Source organism: Durio zibethinus, chromosome 3, assembly GCF_047325235.1.
Source record: "Durio zibethinus cultivar Kanyao isolate XHJ-2024 chromosome 3, ASM4732523v1, whole genome shotgun sequence".
Classification (NCBI taxonomy): Eukaryota; Viridiplantae; Streptophyta; class Magnoliopsida; order Malvales; family Malvaceae; genus Durio; species Durio zibethinus.
The window spans coordinates 8512283-8535871 of NC_143164.1; the positions used below are offsets into that span (position 1 = coordinate 8512283).

Here is a 23589-nt window from a genome sequence, read left to right on the forward strand (position 1 = left end):
TGTGAACCCTTATATTAGCGTTGGACTAAACCGGGTTTTTGGATGACGAGCCGTTTATGGTACAAAAACGGTGCGTTTTGAGCTCTTAAAACATACCCTATAAAATCTGGATGATTGAATAGAGAAGCGAAGGTGCACGAGAAAGAAGCGGCGAGAGAAAAATGTCGAAAACGCTGGTGCAGCCGATCGGGCAAAAGCGGCTCACGAACGTCGCCGTCGTGCGTTTGAAGAAACACGGGTTACGATTCGAAATCGCTTGCTACAAAAACAAAGTCCTCTCTTGGCGTTCCCGGGTGTAAGTCAACAACTTCTGTATAAAACTGTTTAATCTGTTATTTTTTTTCTGAATTTGGTTAAGTTTATCAAATTTTCTTTTATTTGCAACAGTGAGAAGGATTTGGACGAAGTGTTACAGTCCCACACAGTTTACTCAAATGTTTCGAAAGGAGTACTGGCTAAGACCAAAGATTTGGTGGCCGCTTTCGGGACTGATGATCAGACTAAAATTTGTTTAGAGGTAATTCTAGTTTCAATTTTTTTTTTAAAAAAGAAAGTAATTTTGGTTTATTTTCTGTTTGTTGATGGGAGGGTGTTTTGTTTTGTTTGGTTGGTTGGGTGGTAGATTTTGGAGAAAGGGGAGCTACAAATTGCAGGGAAGGAAAGGGAATCTCAATTTTCAAGTCAGTTTCGGGATGTCGCCACGATTGTTATGCAAAAGACTATCAATCCTGAAACTCAACGCCCTTATACTATTAATATGATTGAGAGACTAATGCACGAAATTCATTTCGCGGTTGATCCCCATAGTAGCTCCAAGAAGCAGGTCTCTTTTTTTTTTGAAGTATTTTAAAGTATCTAGCTATGCATTCTGCGAAAAAAAGCTGATGAATCTTTTTATTTTAATTCAATTTTCATGTCATATTGAGAAACGCATTTTAATTTATTTAGCATCTATGATATTAACTATTAAGTTAACTTTTCTTTTATTTGATGGCAAGTGCTCGAAAATTCCGTCCATATTTAGATGAGTGAAATGGTGGCTGACATACAGTTGGTCATTGAAATAGTATTGTTGTTGTTGAAATTTGGGTATCTTATCCTGGTTTTGGGTTGTCTTCCTAGCCTAATGGTTTATATTTTACAGGCACTAGAGGTTATTCGTGAGCTTCAAAAGAACTTTCCTATAAAACGGTCTCCCATGAGATTACGACTCACTGTTCCTGGACAAAATTTACATTCTCTTTGTGAGAAGCTGAATGAATGGAGTGCTACCACCGTTTCAAAGGATGAATCCGGAAGTCAGCCATCAGTTGTAAGTCCAGCATTTTCTATTGCCATGAGGAGAACTGTGTGACTCTTCATTTAGTCAGTTTATTATTTGTGTACTTTCTGCATCCTCTATTGCCATGAGAAGTGTTTTGACTCTTCTTTTAGTTATTTTATTTTTTACTCATACCTGTGGTTTTAAGTTGACTGCAATTGTTGCATTACTTGCTCAAATATTGAAGTAGTTTGATGGCTTGCTACAAATGGGTGGTACCTCTAGTATTTCTGTTTGCTAGTTATTTGAATGTTATGAATTTAATCCAATAAAATTATTTTCAAGACTGCCAGCATGATTCTCTTGGAAGTTGAAACTGTGGGATAACGAGGAAGTCAGGGCCATTTTTTTTAGATACTTGAATGATGTTGCTAGTTCTGTTCTTTTTTTTTTAAATGATTGTAGTAGTGTAGCTCCTTGTGTGAAGCAAAACAAGAGGAAGATGTATATTTCCATACATAAGCATAAACCTTATCAGGTAGGTAGAAACTTGTATCCAGTAGAGAATTTTTGTTCTCATGAATGCATTGTTTTAATTGTTTCATGCTGTCTTGCACAAGTAACTTTCCTTTTTTCCACTGGGCATAAACATAAAATTCATCAACAACTCCTACTTTGGTAGCGATACATAAATGTAGATGTGTGCTTATTGCATCGGTCATATTGAAAAGGTTTGTGGAATCATTATGAGCTACATATCTCAGAGATTTTATGATTAGCAGCCTGTACTTGTCAACCACTCCTGTTTTTGTCACTGCATTTAACTTTTGGGGTTAAATTAGCTTTGCTAAGTGACTGAGCTGTACAGTTGTTGGTTGATATCTTTTGAAGTGTGCTTTACGTTTTATGTTATCATTTTCTTCTTCAAGTGCTCAAGCTTCCTATTTGATTATTGTTCAGATTTGTGAAATGGAACCAGGAATGTTTCGAGAATGTGATGCCCTCGTGAGGAATTTACAGGGTAGGTTGGAAATACTTGCAATGTCTGTGCATGCTGAGGGAGATACCCAGGTTGATCAATATGATGACGAGGATATATCACATCCACCCAAGAAATCTGCCGATTCAGTGCCATCACGTCTACCCCAGGAATCTACTGATGTGGAGCTTCAACTAAGTGAGAAAATGCAAAAACAGACCATCTCTTCAGGAAATGGGAATGCTGAGGAGGAGGTAAAGCAACACAAGTGTAGCACATGCGACGCATTTGTGGGGGATTCCAAACAGTATAGGGATCACTTTAAGAGTGAGTGGCACAAGCATAATTTAAAACGCAAAACCAGGCAACTTTCTCCTCTTACTGCTGAAGAGTGCTTAGCTGATATGGAAATGAGCGACTCGAAGTCAGATTTGCAGGATTATTCGTTTTGACTTGTGTCTAAAACTCAGTCTGATTTGCAGTAAAAACATAGAATATATATTAATTTAAACCAAAAATTGTTTATGGTGATTAAAATTATCTCCCCTGGCGCAGACTGATTCGTATAGAAAGCCAGATCATATATATATATATATATATATATATATATATATATAAAAGCTGATTCATCCAGAATTGAAAGAGTATAAATGCTAAGCTGCATTTATTTTTTGCGATGTTGGGTTTGTAAATCTATTTAAATTTCAAGGCTTTAATATTGTAGCTTCTTATTTTATTTCATGGTACCTGCTTGTCTGTTTGGTATAGTGACAGATTACTAGGGCCAGGTTGGTCACCTCCAAGAAGCTTCAAGTAGTGTAATGTTCCACCTCTTAAGCAAGATTTGATTACCCCAGTCATGAATTTGTTACGAGCATGAGCTCTGTATATCTTGTAGGAACATTGATACAAATCCTCTGGTTGATCTCCATATTCCTCAACAAGAACATCATAGAAGGCAAGCATAAAAGAATCCAAAATCCTTTAAAAATGGCAAATTATGAAATGTGACATTGAAATACGAATGTCTGTTTGTCTTTTTATCTATATAAAAAGAGGCTGCAGTTTAGATATTGAAAAAACGACCATAAAAAAAATATTTATAAGTATTAGAATTTAAAATTTAAATTTATTAAATGTAATTTTTTATAAACAATTTTTTGTTTTATGTTTTTTCCTCGAAACAAAATATGAGTATCATGAAAGTTTCTTTCTTTTTTTTTTTTCTCTTTCGTCTTTATGAAAATTGATCATTGTTCTTTGTTAGTAACAATTAAAAGCACGTTCACTTAATAAAAATAATTACATTCAATTTCCTAAAAAGAAGTTATAAATTCACTTAATTTCATATGTTTGACATGAAAGCATGCAGCTTAATTTGGACATTCTCAGAGGTCAGAGCCCATTGAAAAGGCCACAGTTAAAAGTTCAAAAATGCCCGTACCTAGCAAAGGGCCTAAGGCCATCCAATGTAAGTAGGGCCTACAATTTGCCTAATGGATGAGAGGTAAATGGTCAACTAAAGTGAGGTCTCTACCACAGAGGAAACTCCTGCGTAGTCTCTCTCCACTGCCTTATGATTTTCCTTTCTCTCAATGTAAAATTCACTAAATATCAAATGTTATCCACATGAATTTGTACTCTTTCCAGCACCTCACAATTTTTATTTTCTTCGAAAGAATATCCACTTCTAAATTATGCCAGAAATTTCAAAATAGGCCCCCAAGAAAAAAATTCACTCCTGCAAGGCCATATCTTTTAGCATTTATCATTCTTCCAAGACTCTCAGGGAAGAGCTAGGGATGGCTCTGGAACACTGTTTCCAATTGAGCTCCGTTTCCACCACTAAAGCTAGTGTTCTGCAAAGCTACCATCATTTTTCTTCTGCTGAGAAGATTCATTTGCTGACATTTAGAGGGTTGAATAATTGTAAACCAAATTTATCATTCACTTCATCTTCATCTTTTGCTCATTCATTCACTGGCAGATGCCAAAAATCCAGGCTCATCTGCAAAGCTCGTGAAGCTGTTGATGCAGGTATGCTGCTATTTTGTTAGATATTTGATTCAAATTTTAGCAATGGGATTGACATGTATCTCATGGCCAATTCAGATGATTAAAGATTAGTTCCTCTATGAACCATGCCTTTCAAAAGAAGCATAATTGTAGCTAGCATGAATGAAAATTTAAAGTTGTAAATTATATTATTGCTAGAATCAGATGCATTTTCTGCACTCTGCAGTTGACGTGGTGACAGAAGCGAACTGGGGAGAGCTTGTCGTTGGCAGTAAAACTCCTGTTCTGGTGGAGTTTTGGGCACCATGGTGCGGACCCTGTCGTATGATTGAGCCTGTCATCGCTGAATTAGCCAAAGAATTTGCTGGAAAGATTGCTTGTTACAAGCTCAACACCGATGAGAGCCCAAACATTGCCACACAGTTCGGAATTAGGAGCATCCCAACCATGCTGTTTTTCAAGGATGGAGAGAAGAAAGAGAGCGTCATCGGGGCAGTGTCTAAGTCTACCTTGGCTGCTACCATTGACAAATATGTTGATAGCTGAATCCAAACTAATAAAAGTTTGTTATAAAATGTAAGAGCTGCATGGTCTGTTCATGCCATGCCAGTTTTTCTATATCTATATGAACATTTTCCTCGTTTAATATGTTGTAAATATTATTAGTAGTATTTTGTAGCAAAAATCCCTTCACTTTGTCATGCTCAATGCTCTTTAATTAACCTGCATTTTCAAAGTTAAGCTCAATTATAGTAATATTTTAATTAGCTTTCTTTTCTTACATATTATAAAACATATTATGATAATATACGGGAGAGAATTAGTCATAATAAAATTTTTAGTCGTGGAAAGAAGGAAGTAATTTTAGAACCATATAAAATCTTATTATATGTAGATTTAGTTTATTTTTATGTTAAATTTATATAATTATATTCTAATTTATTGATTAATTTGTTTAGGAGAACATAATTCAAGTATAACAGACTAATCCGATTGAAATCCAAAATTTGAGCTAAATCAGTTCAGCTCATTCTGGTAATATGAATATTTCAATTGAGGTGCGGTTTAAATAGCTTATTCGGTAGGTTTTTGTGTATAGTTTTTGACACCCGAACTTATCGAGAAAACCAATTTTATTATTTATAAAATTTAAAAATATTTATTACATTTTTTTTTATCATTTTCTTTATTAAAAGTCGAAAACCACGTCCCTAAAATTAAAACTCAACCTCACTCTTGAACCTATTCTCTTCACCTCTTTTCACCTCACAATACACTTATTCAACAACCATTCTCTCATAGTCTCACCTTATTCATAACTGATGCCAACAATCCAACATCCTTAATGTTGGAAATAATGACTTAAATCTAATATTAGATTTGTTTAGGATTGATTATATATTACTTAATAAATAATAAGACTTATAGAAGAAAAATTTTAAGAGTAAAGGGATTCTTAATGGGTAAGTTTATCTGTTTATAAATAAGTAGAGTCTTTATAGTGCTAGGTATGAGAAACAAATGTAAGAGAATTATAAGATTTTATTGGGTAGACACTTCATAAGACTACAAGAGATTGACATCTTTATGGATGTGTATGTTTGAGTGGACTAAAAAAAATAAGATGGTTTATATAGGTATGTTGTATGGGTATACATAAGTATGTATTTATTTAGGTTGAGAATATTTCATAGATTTAGAAGAGAATAAAAAGGTATATGGGTATTATTGATTAAAAGTATTGATTGATATGATTTATTTATTCATAATTTTTTTCAACTAGTGGATCTCGTTTATCATTTGTAGACATAAGTCGATTGAGCTAAATCACATTAAATTATTGTCTTTTTATGAGATTATTAATTGTTTAATTATGTTTTCGTTGGCTTAACTTGTTAATTGATTAAGGGTTTTTTTGCTTAATAAGTGGCATCAAAGTTATTGTGATTCTAATAAATGATATTAGAGCGTAGGTTCGATACATGAGAAAGGCAACCCCAAAGAAGCTTAATTCAAGGGAAGGGTTTGAGTTTGTGTGTTGAGGATTAGTTTGCGTAAAGTAAGGAGACCCAAGAGAAGATTATTATGAGACTTTCATTGTAGGTTGAGGTAAGCATATCTAGCATGAAGATGATTTGATGAAATTTGAGTCAAAGTGACAATTGTTGGGAATAATGACTCAAATCCTATAACATATATGTTTAAGAATAGTTAGATATTACTTGATGAATAAGAAGACTTGTAGAAGAATAGTTTAAAAGTAAAGAGATTTTTGATAGGCAAATTTGTATATATATAAATAAGTGGAGTTTTTATAGGATTAGGTATAAAAAAATGTGTAAAAATGTTATAGGATTTTATTGAGTAGATACCTCATAGGACTACAAAATATTGATTTCTTCATGAGTGTGTATATTTAAGAATGTCAATCTTACCTATACCTAATGGGAAACCCATTTTTTTATCCAAATGGGGACATGGATGCGTATTATATTGTGCAATAGGGATAAGGATGGGTAATATAGTACCTATCCCATACCTATATCCTATAGATATTATATATATTTAGTAAATAGATTTTTTATTAAATAATATAATTTATTATTTTAGATTAATTAGAATTAATATATTTTTATTGAAAAAATATGTTAATATATGTTTATAAAAAAATTATCTAAATATACAAGATAAAAAAAAGTTAAAAAAAGTTTAGTTTTAATTTTTTTAAAAGCTACAGGTATGGGGATTACCCATACTCATTAAAAACCTACAGAGATAAAGATGCGGATATATTAAAATATCCATTGGGTATGGATACACAGATCTATATAATATAAAAATTTGGGGATAGGAATGGAAAGTGCTTGACCTTACCCATTCCCTATCCATTGACATTCTTAGTATGTTTGAATGAATTAGAAGAGAATAAGTTGGTTCACATAAGTGTAATGTATAGGCGCATAAGAGTATGCATTTGTTTAGATTAAAAATACTCTATAAAACTAAAAAAGAATAAAAAAAATTTATGAGTATTGATTAAGAATGTTGATTGATACAATTTGTTTGTTTGTAATTTTTTACAACTAATGGATAATTTTTCTCATTCTTGGACCTGAGCTGGTTGGGTTAAACTATATTAAATTATTATTTCTTGTGTGAATAATTAATTATTTGATTATACTTCTATAGGCTTGGATGATTAATTGATTATGGGCTTTTTTACCTAACAAGTGGTATCAGAGCTATCGTGATCTTTACACCTAAAAAAATTGAGTCTTCACACCCATTCTCACTCTAGCTTTCCTCAGTAAGTCTTTATAGTCACAAATTTGAGATCCTTCGAGTTCTCACCTCACATAATCACATCGATCCCTCTTTCACTAGTGACCTCTTAAGTCTTAGCCTTTCGTCGATCATTTTGATTTTTGACAATCGAAACTCAACCGCTTTCCTCATCAACCATTTCAAGTTTTGCCCATCAATCAAAGGTCTAGTAAAGTTAAATTATTTAGATTTGTTGTTACATGTTAGTTCTATTACTTGTGAATAAATTATCAATTTTTACCTCTTAACAATAGATTGCTTTGAAGTAATGCAAGTTGCTTTTATTCCCATGAACACGTTGAGAATTTTGGTTGTGATTTATCCCTTCCCATTTGATTGATGGATTTTCTTTTTCAGGTTTAAATAAAGCAATGATGATAGTGAATGCTTTGCTAAAAGTTGTTTCCTTTTTCAAAATATGATATTTTTTTAATAATCTTTAATTTTTGGTACAATCTTCAGGTTATCTTTGATAAGAAGGTTAGTCCACATGGAAGTTGTCTAGTTTTATGAATTGTTATTGATTTGATTTTTTATTGGATATAAAAAATTCCAATATTTTTATTTGGTGATGAAACATCCATTAAAGCCAAGCAAAATAAGAGGTTTCAAGTTTTTCATCAATTTCTATGTTTGAGTTAAGGGTGATAATGGTTCAAATCAGATTATATTTGATTTTTTTTAGATAATGTATAGTATTATGAATTTTTAAAATCCAATTTGAATCTGAACTGACATTCCCTTGAAATCAATCCGATTTAAATTAAATTCTACCATTTGGTTCGCTTTATCGATTTTTAAAATTAATTTTTTTGTTTTTTTATATATTATTTTAATAAAATTTTTAATATATTTAAATAGATTTATATATACAATAATTAATTTTATTTTATAAAAATTTAAAATTTTAAAAAAATAATAAAAATATATAATTTGGTTTGATTCAATTTTTTTTCTTCAATTTTTCACATCTTGATCCGAAATTAATCCGAACTTAATATATACCTTTAATACCCGAACTTAATCCGAACCGAATAAAAAATAATAATTTGAACCGAGCCGAACAATATGATTTTGAGTTAATTTTTTAGTTTCTCATTTTTTTCTCACCCTTAGTTTAAATAAATAAAGCAAAGGTATGCTTTGTTATTATATTGATAGTGACTGATTAAATCAAAAAAACTGATCGTAATCGATCAGCTCAAATCTATTCAGTTATTCTTAATTTTCTTTACATTGGTTGGTAAGTTCTGTTTGATTGTAAATTAAATTAATTAAGTTAGTTTTGACAATCGAATTAACCATATCGATCATGTACTCTGCTTTAAGTTTGTTTGTTTAATTATTCAGTAAGTTTTTAAATGTGAGTATAATATTGATTATGATTGAAATTTATACTTGTAATTTCATAAAAAATTTTATACTTAATAAAAATATAATGATTTTAACCAGTTTTATGTTTTGTATCTTCTAAAAAATTTATTAAATAATTCAACTTTTAGATTTACCATTTTTTTTAAAAGTCTCTGTTTTTATAATTTCACTTCTAATTATTGGATACAAATAGACAAATGAAATTGGGTAGGAATTAAGTTAGGTCAAGGAAAAATTAAATTATTTTGATTTCAAATCAAATTGGTTCGAATTAAGAAAAAATTATAATTATTTTAAGTTTGAATTATTTCCAATCACGTCAATTCAATGAAATTATTTATAATAATTTTACACCATTTTAGATTCAAATCCTTTCGATTTTAAATATTTTGGTTTTGAGTTATTTAAATCTCGGTCAAGTCATTTTCTTCATTTCTTTTCTTCATCGATTCCAGTAGTTCCCAATCACCAAATTCTACAAAATTTTAATACAACACTCTGAGCTCATGGTTCAGTATTTCTAACCACCGTAAAGATACGTTTAGACATACTCGTCGACTCTGCAATATTTTTCTGATGCGGCTGCAGCTGTGATTCTTGGAGCTAATCCTGATACCACCATCAACGAGCGACCTTTGTTTCGAATTGTATCAGCGAATCAGATCATAGTCCCCGACTCTGCTGGTCTAATGGTAGGAAAAATAAGTGCATCGGGGATGGAGTATTATTTTTCTAGAGATGTGCTTTAATTAATTAGATTGGTAACAACATTGAGCAATGCTTTGGCATTAGCGAATGGAAAAGATTGTTTTACATAGACCATAATCCATCCTGGTGGCCCAGCTGTTCCTGAAGTAGTTCAAGAAAAAACTTGGGGTTGGATAATAAGTAGTGAGAACCTTAAAGCGAGTCGGCATGTGCTGTGGAAACAGGTGGTGTCCAAGCGTGCTGTTTGTTCTTGATGATATGGGGTAAGTTTATGTGCTGGAAGGCAAAGCAAACACCAGTGAAGTGGGGTGTGCTATTGGGCCTTTGGGCCAGGTGAATTTGGTGTTTTTCATATTTACTTAAAATTCAGGATAACCAAGATAGAATAATTTATTTATTTATTTTATGTTAAAAATATATAAAATATAAAATTTTTATTATAATTTATGTTGGTATATTAAATATAATATATAATTTTTTATTTTTATTAAATTCATATACAATTTTTAATAAAATCTTAAATTATATCATTTCATATCATATTACCTTATCAAGTTTAAAATTATCAAATCATTGATAATAATCATTGTTTATATAAATAAATTATCTAATACAAACTGCAGAATAAAATTAAAGAAATGACACATGCTTTTAAAATATATATTTAAAAGAATTAATAAATGAATATATAATAACAAAAAAAAAAGAAAAAATGATGAATTTCGATTGTAAATTTTAAAAATTCAGGGTGATATAAGAAAAAATAATCATACATATATGTATATTATTTCAGCTTCAATATAACTTGCTAATTAAGGCAGAGTGCAGTTAAATGACAAACAATTGCAATTGAAAATTGTGAATAAAATTATGTTATTAATCTGAACAAAAAAAAAAAAGAGGAAAGGTATTGAATAAATTTAACATTAACCATAATATTTTTCGAATGAAAAAAGAGAGAGTTGTTTTAGAAAATGTTTACTTCAAATGAACTTTATATATTTAAAAAATAATTAATATTAAGGTATTTTTCCAACAACATGATTTGGTTCAACCAAAAACTAATTTGATATAGTTTTAAATTATTTGTTTTAATAAAAAAATGAGTTTAGTAAATTTTTTATCATTAAGATTATTTGTTGATAGAGTTTAAGTACTCCATTTAACAAATCAAAATAATCATATAGACAAAGATTATAGGAATATATATATATATATATATATAAGAAAAAACATGTTAAACATTCAAAATATAATCTATTTATCAGTTCTATATGCTATAGTGAACTTCATTAATTGCTAAAAAGAATAAAAAAAAAAAGTGAAGGTGAAGATTGAAGATAGGAATTTTATATGCTAATTTTTCTAGATAATTATATATATAGAAAATAAAATTTTATACCTATGAATTATTTTCGTACCTATGAATTTGGTTCAATCCTCCTTGAATCAAATGTCACAAATCCAGCATCAATGATAAACAAAATGAAATGAAAATCATGATTAGTTAAATATAAATAATTAAATATGTTAAGTGAGTAAAAATCTATAAATAATTCTATTAATTATTGCTCATCCATAATAATCATCTTAGTAAGAATATATCTACAACAATGTTGATCAAACTTTCAAATAGTAACAGTACCACTAATCCATCCACATTTTGAAAAGAAATGGGTGCAAAAAGTGTATTTATTTATTTATTTTTTATCAATATTCCTAGGAAACTTCTTAAATTTTTTCATATGTTTGAACATGTTAGAAGTGACATTGTCTGTACTAAAGATATATTCCTTTCCACCATAACTACACTTTGTTTTGTCACATTGATCCCATGCTTTTAGATTTGTTACATTGTCTATGAAAATCCATTTTTATAGCTTCATCCTTAATTAGTCGACTTGATCAATGGAATTATAATGTCCTCTTTACTTGACATGTTTGTCATTCACTAAAACAATAAACGGGGAAAGATCCTCTCCCTATATAAGCACATTATATTATTTAAATTACATATAAAATCAAAAATAGAATCCAAGAACTCAAAAAAGATCTTAAAAGATATATTATAATAAGAGGAAAATAAAATAAAATTATCTCAATCCTTACCATGGGATATCGATGGTTGAACAAATGATAACTGGTGAGGCAATTTGATAACTATGGTTTTATGTTATCAACAAGAAAAGAAATGATAGCCAATTCGACCTTTTTTGAAGGTGAAATGGAATAATCATATTAGTATTTTTTTTTTTGACATCATGATGAGGTTGGTGATGATATTGTTGGTCATTAGGTTTGGTCTTGGTCTTTTGGTTCGAGATTGGTAGATAAATATGTAGAATTGATAACCATCCTAATAATATCTATCATAATAAATTGCAAACATTGACCACCTATTAAATTTTAGGATCACTCTAAAATCGATTTAAATTTATTGATTTAGAATGGTTTATAGACATCTTGTAACTTTAAACACACCTAATAATTAGTTCATTTTATCATAAGGATTTTGAATTACACAATGAGATAATAATTTCTCATTTGATAAATTCTAATTTATCCATTCCAAAATTGGAACTTCAGATTGTCAAGCTGTTGTCTCAAGTTCTAATTGTTGAGATGGAACTTAGAAATCATATATATCTATATAAATATAAATAAATAAATAAATATATATACATATACTATAACATCGATGGTTACTTGATAAAGTTTGTTTATGTGTAATTTTATGTAGATAACTTGTACTATTGACATGTAGGATAGTTAATAACTTTATTTAATCAATTATTTAATATTTCAAAAATTTTAAAAATTTTAAATATTTACATTTATCCAATTGTTTTAATGTATAAAGATTTATTCTAATTTAAGAGAAAAAAAAACATATCCCATAACTCATTCTTATTAATACATATGAAAACCAAAATTCAAATAACTTTTAAAGATTAAATCCTTAAATCGTAACAACTATAAAATCATATGCTGGCTAAATTAAAATCCTCATAAATTTAAATAAATAAAATTTTTTGGATGATTCATTGTGGTTTATCAAAATTTTCCTCTATTTTTCTATGATTTAAAATAAAAGAAAATGATATCTTATCTCAATTTAAAATCACACAATATTTTAATTTAAAATTATACAAACTTATTTTATTTTAATTTAAAATCAGATTGGGATAAACTTCAGTTTTGTAAATTTAAAATTTTTAAAAATTGAATAATTATTGAATATATATTTTTGTTAGATCAAAATTTTCATTAATAGAAGATAATCAGGCAAACATAATCTCTTTACATCACCTTCTAAGTACCAGATAAATAAAGATATGCCTCACAATGTTAAGCGCAGAGCTCACTAGCATCATATAGAAAACCACCCCCTTTAATTCTGTTATCCTAACGCACAACTACATTACCGTCAAGCCATGAAAAATTCCTCCTTGTCAACACTGTCATAACATCTAGCTTTAAGAACCTAAACATTAGATACAAACTATGGAGTCATCTCTAATATTTTTTTATCTAGATATGATTAACCATCTATATGAATTTATCATTTTTAAGGTTATTCTAAGTATAAACTAAAGATCTTTAAAAAGAATAGGTTATGATTTATATTAACAAAACTAAGTTTGTGAGTCAGTTATGTCTATGGAAGGTATTAGTACCCCATTATGATCAAAATTGATACTAAGTTAATTATGTATTATCTTACCTAAATTTTAATCAAAGATAATTTTTATCATGCAAATAAATCAATTTCAATTATTTTATTTATTTACACACCATGGTAATACAAAAATTTTATAAAAAATATCATGCAATCATTTAAAAATCATAAATATCATACCAAATATCATGCAATAATATCATGCCTAGATCATGCTAAAATATTCATGTAAATATACTAATTATTATGCAATAATAATAATATCATGCAAATATATTAATTATCATGCGATAATATCAATGATCATGTAAGAATATAAAATACCATGCAAATATATTAATAACCCTTCATGCAAATATACAATCATGCAATCAAATATAATCACACAAATATATTAATAATCATGCAATTAAAAATAATCATGCAATTATGCAAAATATACTAATAAATCACACAATAAATATAAAAGCATGCAATTAGATATCATGCAACTATAATATTAATTATGCGAATAATAAATAATCATGCAAATAAAAATCAATCATGCAAGTAATAAAAAAATATAATGTAAAAACTAAATTAAAAAAAATTATCATGCAATCAATAATCTTACCAAATTTTCTTTTTCTTTTCTCATTCTTAAAATTAAAATAATAACAATAATAAAAACAAAGAAAAATAGAACAAAAATAAAATCAAAATCAAAATAAAAAATAAAATAAAAAAAAGAAAGAAATGCCAGTGATCGAGCTGGGTCTCTAATCAGGTTCCTGCGTGGATCCACTCGAAATGGGACATAGATCCTAAGTTCCAAAAATAGCATTGTATTGTGTTGGTGTAAAGGCACCTTTCAGCCTTTTTCTCAGACTTTCCCTATTGCTTCTCTCTTTAACAAAAAAAAATTCTTTAGCCTTTCTTTAAACCTTCAACCAAGAAATTCAACTGGCCAAAAAAATTCTAGGAGCTGGGCTCAGAAAATTCAACTGGCTACTGTAAAATTCAACCAAAATCCAAAAACTTAGAAAATCTAGAATCCAGCCATCGTAAAAACCCTTTGGCCACTGTGAACTTCATCAGGATCTTTAAAATTTTGTCAAAAAATTCAACAAAATCCCAAAAAACTCCTAAAAACCAAAATATTCAATCTAAACCCAAAAAAATCAAAATTTTCCTTAGAAATTCAAAACACAAGCCTAAGTTAATAAAAAGCAAAATCCAAACCCAAATAAAAACTCAAAGGTACAAATCAACTTCCAACAAAATCCTAAAAAAAAACAAACTTCCCAGAAAACTTCCTGATTTCCAAAAATTTGAAATTGATTCCAGAAACTCCAAGAAAACCAGAAATTTAGAAATTCAACAATCCCAGAACTTTCAGAAACTTCAAGAGTCAAAGCTAAATTTTCCAAATCACAAAACGAAAATTTTAGATGTAAAGAACCTAAAATCAAATCCAAACTTTGCCTTAGCTATTGGAATTGCTTAAATGTGTTTAATTATTGCTTGTATGCTAATTGTTTCTTGATTTTGTAGTTCCTTTTTGTATATTAAAGGCTTTTTAAATAGGAATTCAATCCCTCTCATTGAATTTTCAATTCCTATCGAATCTAGGAAAACCTCATAAGATTCAATTCTCCGTGATTTTTGCATGAATTGGGGGCCAAGATTTCCACTTAATCAAGCAATAAATTTAAGGTCTAAGGTTGAAATTAAAATCAGAATTCAAGACAACTGAATCGAATCCAAAACTTTCCATAACAAATCTACAAGATTTTGTTTGGTTTTCTGATTTTTTTTCTTTGTTTTCTTTTTTTTTTTCTTTTTTGGTTTTTTTAACTTTGACCAAAAATTAAATCAAAATTAAAAAACAAAATCAAAGTTAAAAATCAAAATCAAAATTAAAATTAAAATTAAAATTAATACTAAAATCAAAATAAAAATCAAATTAAATTTTTTGGGCTTTTAATCATTTGACCAAAATTTTTTTTATTAAGAGCCGATTTGCATTTGAATGTCAAAAAATTTTCTCTCACAAAAATGAGTTGTCTACAAACACCTACCTCGGTAAGTGCATCAACCATCCCATTTTATTCCCTTGACACATTATATCGGTTTACAGTATCAATATTCTTGATTAACCAATCAATTTCGAAGCATAAGTTTCACAACTTCCACGGTCGACTTACCTCACTTTTACACCAATTCACAACCACCATAGAACCATATTCAATAATGAGTTCAGTACTCTCAGCCTTTCGATATTCAATTATTGAATATATATGATTTCTTCTAACTTTTAGTATTTTCGTTTTTATAGGAAATAAGACCTATAGACAACCAATTTGATCTAGGCCCAGATCAATAGGGCATGATCCAAATAGGTAAGCCCATTTTATTTTATTTTATTTTTTATTTTGTATTTTGTATTTTGTATTTTGTATATTATTTATTTATTATTACTATTATTATTTATTAATATATATTTATTATTATTTATCCGTTAATATATATATACATTATTATTATTTATCAATTATTATTATTTATCTATTAATATTTTTTATTTATCTAATTATTTTCTTTTAGTTATCTATTAATATATTATCTTTATTTTATTTTTTCTTTCTTTCTTTCTTTTTTTGCTTACTCGATTGGGATTAGAATCAGGAACAACTGAAATTCTAACGTGAATTTGGGGCTGACAAAGTTGGGATTGGATTCAAAAATTGAATCCAAATCCCAGAAGGAATTGGGATTGATCAGAAACTCTTCTGATCAATCCTTACAAATAGGTGCTGGAATAGAACAGAAAACACACTGACAAAGAGAGAGCGAAAAGAGAAAGAAAAAAGCGTTCAGAATGGTCAAAAGCAATTTCAGGATTTTTTTAAAAAAATTTTGGAAAATTTTAGGGGAATTTTTTCTAGAAATTTTTGAAAAATTTTGAGATTTTGATTGAATTTTTCGATGACTTTTTCGGCACCGGTTGAAATTTTCAATCAGCTACCCAATTTCTGGCAACTATTTCTAGAAATCGACTAACTTTTCGACGAACTTTCGACGAAAAATCCAGATTCCAATGATATTTTTCAGAATTTGACGAGATTCAACTGGAGTTCTTGGTTTGGGTAGAGAGAGGGAGGAGGAAAGGAAGGGAAAAGAGAGAGAGAAAAAAAAGGGAAATCTATTGACAAATAGAGATTAGAGCCTTTTATACCTGTTGAAAATGACGTCATTTTGGCGTTCTATTCTCAGAGGATCCGTGCGTTTTGAAATCGGACGACCCGACCCGAGCGTAAACCCGCGTTTGACTCGTGTGTGACCCGAGTGTGAGCCGTTTTTGAAGCCAAGCCGAGCCGCATACTCTCGAGCCGTGTCTCCGAGCCGTTTTCTTCCTCAAGCCGAGTTGAGCCGTTCAAAAGTTTTTTTTTCATTTATTTTTATTTTTATTTATTATTATTATTATTATTATTTATTGATTAGATTAGAATTATTTAGTAATTCTTATTTTATTTTATTTTATTTTATCTTTATTTTTATTTTTCATTTATTTTTATTTTTTAAAAATAAAAATTCTAAAAAAAATATTTTTGAGGAAAAGTTGAAAGTATCAATTTTCCTTGAAAATAAGTTTTCTAAAAAATAGTTTTCTAAAAAATATTTTTGAGGAGAAGTTGAAAGTATCAATTTTCCTTGAAAATAAGTTTTTTCTAAAAAATATTTTTAAGGAAAAGTTGAAAGCAAATAAGTTTTCTAAAAAATATTTTTGGGAAAAAGTTGAAAGTATCAAATTTTTTTGAAAATAATTTCCTAAAAGAGGTTTTTTTTTAGGAAAAGTTGAAATTATCAATTTTTCTCGAAATTAAAGTTTCAGAAAAACAATTTGGAAAAAAGTTGAAAGTATCAATTTTTCTTGTACAAAAGCAATGAATTTTTGAAAAGAAAAGGATTTATATCTAAAGCTGAATTATTTTTTTATTTTATTTTTTTGAATGTTCTTTAATGTTAAATAATCCGACGATAGAGCTTCTGCTAGTGAAACAGTAGTCTCCTTGCATACTCTTGAGGTGATGAAATTTTTTCAATTTTTTGCTAAAAGTATTAGAGTCAATCGAAAATAGTTTCCAATAGTTAATTACTTGGTAAGCTTTAAAGGCTTATTGGATAACACAAAATTAAGCTGGTATCATCTTTCGATGGACGTTGTGAGGGTGCTATAACCTTTCTCACTCCTAACCGTACTCTCGAACTCTATTCTGGTTAATAGACCTAAACTTATTCTTTTAGGGACCCTTAGGCTTAGGTGTTCCTTAAAAGGATAGATTCTTTAGGTGGCCAATCGCACCTAGATAAAAAAGATTGGTGGTGACTCCTTCAAGTTAATGTCTAGTGATGGATCCCCAGATCTAGACGTTATGATAGCTTGGTGACTCCACTGGGGACGTCTGAGAGTCAGGCCGACAAATAAATTTGTGTTATCCGAAAGCCTAATAAAATTGAACCTTTTGTATAGATTCTTTTAGTCATTCATGTTTATTTACTTTATTAATTATGTCATTCATATGCATATGCATAACATGAGCTCTATACCCGAGCTCCGTCCCTCTAGGAGGAAGTAAAGTACCTATTGCTTTCGTGAGGTTTAATGCCTCCGTAGTGGCTAGCGAAATACTCCCACTCAAATTGAACCTTTTTCGCTTGTAACCTGTAATGTGTGAGGATTGGGGTGCCTTACTAGTTTGTGATGGACAATGATGTAATGAGCAATTTGGGAACCTTTAGACTTTAACCTCAAACCACATATAATGAAGCTTAATAATGCCTAACCTATAGATAGAGCCATCATTCTTTCCTTTTAGAGTTGACCAAAAGCATAAGGTTCATTCCTCTTATTCTATGTGATGTTTTAATTTACTTAGTTATTTATTTATTCTTTTTTTTCTGTGCATACTAACCTTTTCTCTTATTCTTTTGCATTGGTTTATGTTAATATCATAAAGTTGCATAAAGAACATTTGCTTGAAAGACAGTCTTCAACAAAATTTTTCATGGACTCTACAGAATGACTAGTTTGTTCTTCATCTCTATTAGCTCCTTGCGAGTCACCCAACGAAGTAAGGGTCCAGTCTGAAAAGATTCAACTGAAGATGGGGATTGTTTACCAATCAGATATGATTCTACCTTGTCTCAAGAAACATCTATCCTCCTCAAACAAAATAATCTAAAAGATTTAGTTGATATATGAAAGAAGATGAGTCCGTCAAGACAAGAGCAGTTTGGCCAGAGACATGGGCATATAGCATACCTTTTCGCAGTAATTATCGATGATCAACTAATTAGAACTATAGTATAATTTTGGGATCCTGCATACAAATGTTTCATCTTTAATGAAGTTGATATGACACCAACTATCGAAGAATATTCGACTTTGTTGGGTTTACACCTCAAAGCTCCTGATAAGATATATGTCAGAAAACACAAGTCAGGATTTCGTAAGGGTTTGGCTCAACTCATCGGGATAGACAAAGAAGTTGTGGATTCTCATATATAGAAAAAACAAGAACAGGTTTGCCTACCTGAAAGTTCTTTCATGAGTTTCTATTGTAACATGTCAACGAAGAACGGGGGTTAGATGTATTTGCCTTAGCTATATATGGAATGGTCATATTTTCAAAGGTTTTGGGTTATATTGAGATAGCGGTGGTTGACTTCTTCAAGAATGTGATCAATGGCTATAACCCTTCAATGGTAATATTAGTAGAGACTACCAGATCTTTGAGTTACTATCATCAGAATGGAGGGCGCTTTATAGGCTGTATGCAGTTATTATACTTATGGATGAAAAGCCATTTCGAATGGAGAAAAGGTACTTTTTCAAAGCTTTATGGTCACAATCGAGCTCCGATCAAAGAATTTTGTGAAGATGGGTGATCAGAACAAAAGTCTAAAATGGAATGGATAACTTTCCTATAAAAATTAACCAGTGCCGAAGTAAGATGGTTGGCCCTGTGGATGAATCGTGAACCTATATTATATCAGTGTGGGGATAATACAGTGGTCCCATTTTTGGGTATATAAGGAGCGAAAAATTATGTATCACTCATAGTGAGAAGACAATTTAGGGTAGAACAATTCATTCTTATGATACATGGGCTTCATCAGTTAGATTTCTCTTACAGTGAGCCAAAAGCATTTCAGAGGATGGATGGATGATTAAAGCATGGAAAAATCCCCGAAGAGTGAGTCCTAGACTATTTACTGATAAAGTCACCCTAAGGTATTTACTTTGAAGAGCAAGACGATAACAAAAAATGGTATTCACTTATGAAAGTTTTCAACCGCCAATAAAAAAAAAAAGCTTGAAAAGACACCATCAGAATTAGAGCTTATGACAAAAGAGTTTGAGTCTGAAAAAGATAAGTTAAAGCAAGAAATTCAGAAGCTTCGAGAAGAAAAAGATCAGTGGAAAGATAGAGCTGAAAGACATGAAGCCAGAGTTTGCAAGATTGCTAGTGAATGTGATACAGCTATTGAAGACTTAGCAGAGCTACACCAAGAACATAAAAGGTTATGTGTGAGATAAAGGGCCAAAGAGATAACCATTGTTGAGCTGACTGAAGAGAATGCAAGATTGAAACAAGAATATGTTGAATTAGAAGAAGAAAGTAACCAAGTACAGACAGAGAATAACATGTTGAATAGCTATCTAAGTAGGCTGAGACAAAAGTTGAATGAACAAGAAAACTATATTGTTGCATTGGTTAGAGAGTATAGAGAGTTATCATACCAAGTCTGGTGTGGTAAAAGAGAGAACTTAAGAAGACAGAAATACATTGAGCACCTAATAACCCAAATTTGTAAAGGAGTATGCAAGGCAAGAGAGATGGTAAAAGAGGCAGAGGCATTGAAACAAGTGGTGACTCCAGTAGAAGAGCATAGACAACGTCTATTAAACTTCATCGAATAAGCCAAAGCCCAGTATGAACAAATCAAGCAATTTTATGGTTATAACTTTAGGATGATAAACCCAATGTAAATAAAAGTTTTTTGGAATAAATGAAATCTTTTAGTTAAATACTGTCTTAAGGCAAATGTTCTTTGCATACATGCATTTTCATTCATTGCATTCTTTTCATTACACTTAACAAAGTAACCATGAGATAGTCATATAAATTTGCTAATTCTAAGATATGATATTCAAGGTTCAAGGATAGCTCCATCTAGCGAGAACCCTATCCATCGATATAACATAAGAGCCATAGCCAAATAAATGGAGTAAAAAAATTCTCACAAATTTGAAAAGTTAGAGAAAGCACATGAGAAGATTGAGAATAAGTTAAGCAAGATTCTAGATGCTCTCAATAAGCTAAACAAGGGAAAAGAAATAGAAAAAAACACAAGTCAACAAGGCCTCCCATCACAAGAAGTGGCTGAACCTTTGTATCCTCTAAGTTTCGATCCACAATAAGCCCAGTTCACATAGGATATTTCACCATAATAGTTCTCATATCCTATATACCCCGGAATACCATCAGCTTTGAATCCAGGACATTACCATAGCTATATAAATCCTGTCTTTACTAAAAAGGTAATAGCTAGATAACTTAAAAAAGAAAGAGAAAAAAAAAGCAAAGGTAATAGAGTCTCAGGAAGATCCAAAGATTAGTATGCTTGAACAAAGATTATGGGTTGTAGAAGGGATTGGATTTGATGGTTCTATTGATGCTGTTGGGCTATGCTTAGTCTCAGATATAGTCATTCCACCAAAGTTTAAAGTACCAGAATTTAAGAAATATGATGGTATGAAATGCCCAAAAACTCATATCACTATGTATTGCTGAAAGATGACAGCCCATGCCCATAATAAAAAACTACTTATGCTTGTTTTTCAAGATAGCCTTACAGGTTCTGCTACCAAGTGGTATATCTAGTTGGACAGAACCCATATTCATTCTTGGAGCAATATGGCTCATGACTTCATTAGTCAATATCGACATATTATCAATTTGGCTCCTGATCGTTTGTCTTTATAGAACTTGAAGAAAAAAGCAAATGAGTCTTTTAAAGAATATGCCCAAAAATGAAGGGATGTAGCTTTTCAAGTACAACCTTCTCTGATTAAGAAATAGACTATAGTGCTGTTTATTAGCACTTTGAAACCTCTCTATTATGAAAAGATGATAGAAAATACAACAAAAAATTTTACTGATATGATAATTTCGAGAGAAATTATTGAAAGTGCCATTAAGAATGGCAAGTTGGAAGGAGGTGAAGCATCCAACAAAAAAGCCCCAAAGAAAAAAAAGAATGAAGCTCAAGCTGTGAGCTTTGATGGGCAACAATTCATGGGTTATCAACCCTACCCATCACAAGGATACCCCCCATATTATCCTGATGTGAATAGCACCTCTCTTTATCCATACCAACCCATCCCACAACCATCCTACCCCCAAACATATCAACCTTTCTTTTGACCTCAGAATGCCATATATAGTCCTAACATTCAACATTTCTTAAGGCCTCAGACCCGTCTAGCTAGCCCAATGGTTGGTTCACGGGAGCAACAAACTACTCACGAAAAACCTGTATTTGACCTAATCCTAATGACCTATACAGAATTATATCGTGAGCTTTACAATAGTCGTCTGATTGCTCTTAGTAAATTAGAGCCCCTCAAGCCACCTTAACCTAAGTGGTATGATCCCATAGCCCATTGTGATTATCACTATGAGATTGTTGGTCACTCCACTAAAAATTGTACCCCTTTGAAACACAAAGTGCAACGGTTGATCAAGGATGAAATGATTAGCTTTGATACAGGGGGTGACTGCACCAAATGTTAGTGGCAATCCTTTGCCTAATCATAATGTGAATGTTTTAAGTAAAGAACATAAGTGCTATTTGAAGAAAAAAATGGTAAATATAAAGACACCTCTCAGTCAGTTGTTTGATATTTTATGGAAAGCTGACATGATACAATCAATGAGTCCGCACAGCTATCATGGAGTATATATAGCAAGCATTAATTGTAAATGTCATAGTGGGGCAATGGGTCACCCTATCGAAACTTGTGAGCAGTTTCACTAAGAGGTACAAAGGCTCTTGGATTCATATCAGATGGAGGTCTACGAAAAGAGAGAAGACTTAAAAAGTGTTGAAGTATCTATGATTGGTAAGCCTGCAAAGCTGTTTCCAAAGTCAGTGATGATTCATTGTGGGAATAAGCCAAAGTCAGTCCTAGATAAACTTATTCCCAAGTTGATAACTTTTAAAGTTTCGACTCCATTCCCATATAATGATGATAAGGTTGTACCCTAGAAATATGGCTCCGATACAGTAGTTCAGGGCTAAAAAGAGAATGTCTCTAAAGTTGACGCCTCCAATATAACTGGTGTAAGAGGTATTACCCGAAGTAGAAATGCTATACTCTAAAAATATTAGAGAAGGCTAAAAGAGAGAAAGTCAAGGTAAGAGAAAGATAAAATAACCTTGAAGTAGAACTTGAGGAAGATCGCCCAAAGTCGGTGTCAAAAAAAGAGGCTTGTGAATTCCTAAAGTTGATAAAACATAGTAAATTCAATTGTTGAACAGTTGAACAAGATGCCAGCACGAATCTCATTATCATCATTGTTATTGAATTCAAAACCACATCGAAATGCCCTGCTGAAAGTATTGAACCAAGCATATGTGGCATATAATGTATTAGTTGAATATGTGAACCAGCTGGCTGGAAATCTAGTCATGCTAAATTACATTTCATTCAGCGATAATGAGATTCCCTCGAAGAGAAGGGAAATGCCAAGGCTTTGCATATCACGGTCAAGTGCAAAAGCCATATCATAGCCAAAGTTCTTATTAATAATGGCTCCGCTATCAACATCATGCCTATGTCAACTTTGACAAGGTTACCCATTGACTACTCTCATATGAAAGACAGTCAGATGATCGTGAGAGCTTTTGATAGTACCAAAAGAGAAGTTCTGAGAGATATCGAGATGCCCTTGCAAATTGGGCCGTGCATTTTTAATGTGAAGTTTCAAGTGATAGATATCTCTCCCTTCTACAACTGTCTACTGGAAAGGCCATAGATTTACATGGCAGGTGCTGTGCCCTATACCTTGTACCAAAAGATCAAGTTTAATATAGGAGGTCAATTGGTAGTGTTAGTTGGGGAGAAAGACATGCTAGTGACCCAACCATTGAATGCTCCGTATGTAGAGGCTGTCAAAAAAGTAGTAGAATGCTCCA

At 30.8% G+C, this 23589-nt stretch overlaps 2 protein-coding genes across 2 annotated transcripts; both read left to right on the forward strand.

The window, feature by feature from the left end:
• Window positions 1-113: 113 nt before the first annotated feature.
• LOC111298839 (uncharacterized) lies at window positions 114-2917 on the forward strand. Its single transcript, XM_022893543.2, has 5 exons — window positions 114-295; window positions 388-517; window positions 623-823; window positions 1145-1312; window positions 2222-2917. The coding sequence occupies exons 1-5, from the start codon at window positions 162-164 to the stop codon at window positions 2690-2692; spliced, it is 1104 nt and encodes a 367-aa protein (XP_022749278.2). The 5' UTR covers window positions 114-161; the 3' UTR covers window positions 2693-2917.
• Window positions 2918-3899: 982 nt separating this feature from the next.
• On the forward strand, window positions 3900-4997 carry LOC111301855 (thioredoxin-like). Its single transcript, XM_022897864.2, has 2 exons — window positions 3900-4277; window positions 4483-4997. The coding sequence occupies exons 1-2, from the start codon at window positions 4043-4045 to the stop codon at window positions 4800-4802; spliced, it is 555 nt and encodes a 184-aa protein (XP_022753599.1). The 5' UTR covers window positions 3900-4042; the 3' UTR covers window positions 4803-4997.
• Window positions 4998-23589: the final 18592 nt, after the last annotated feature.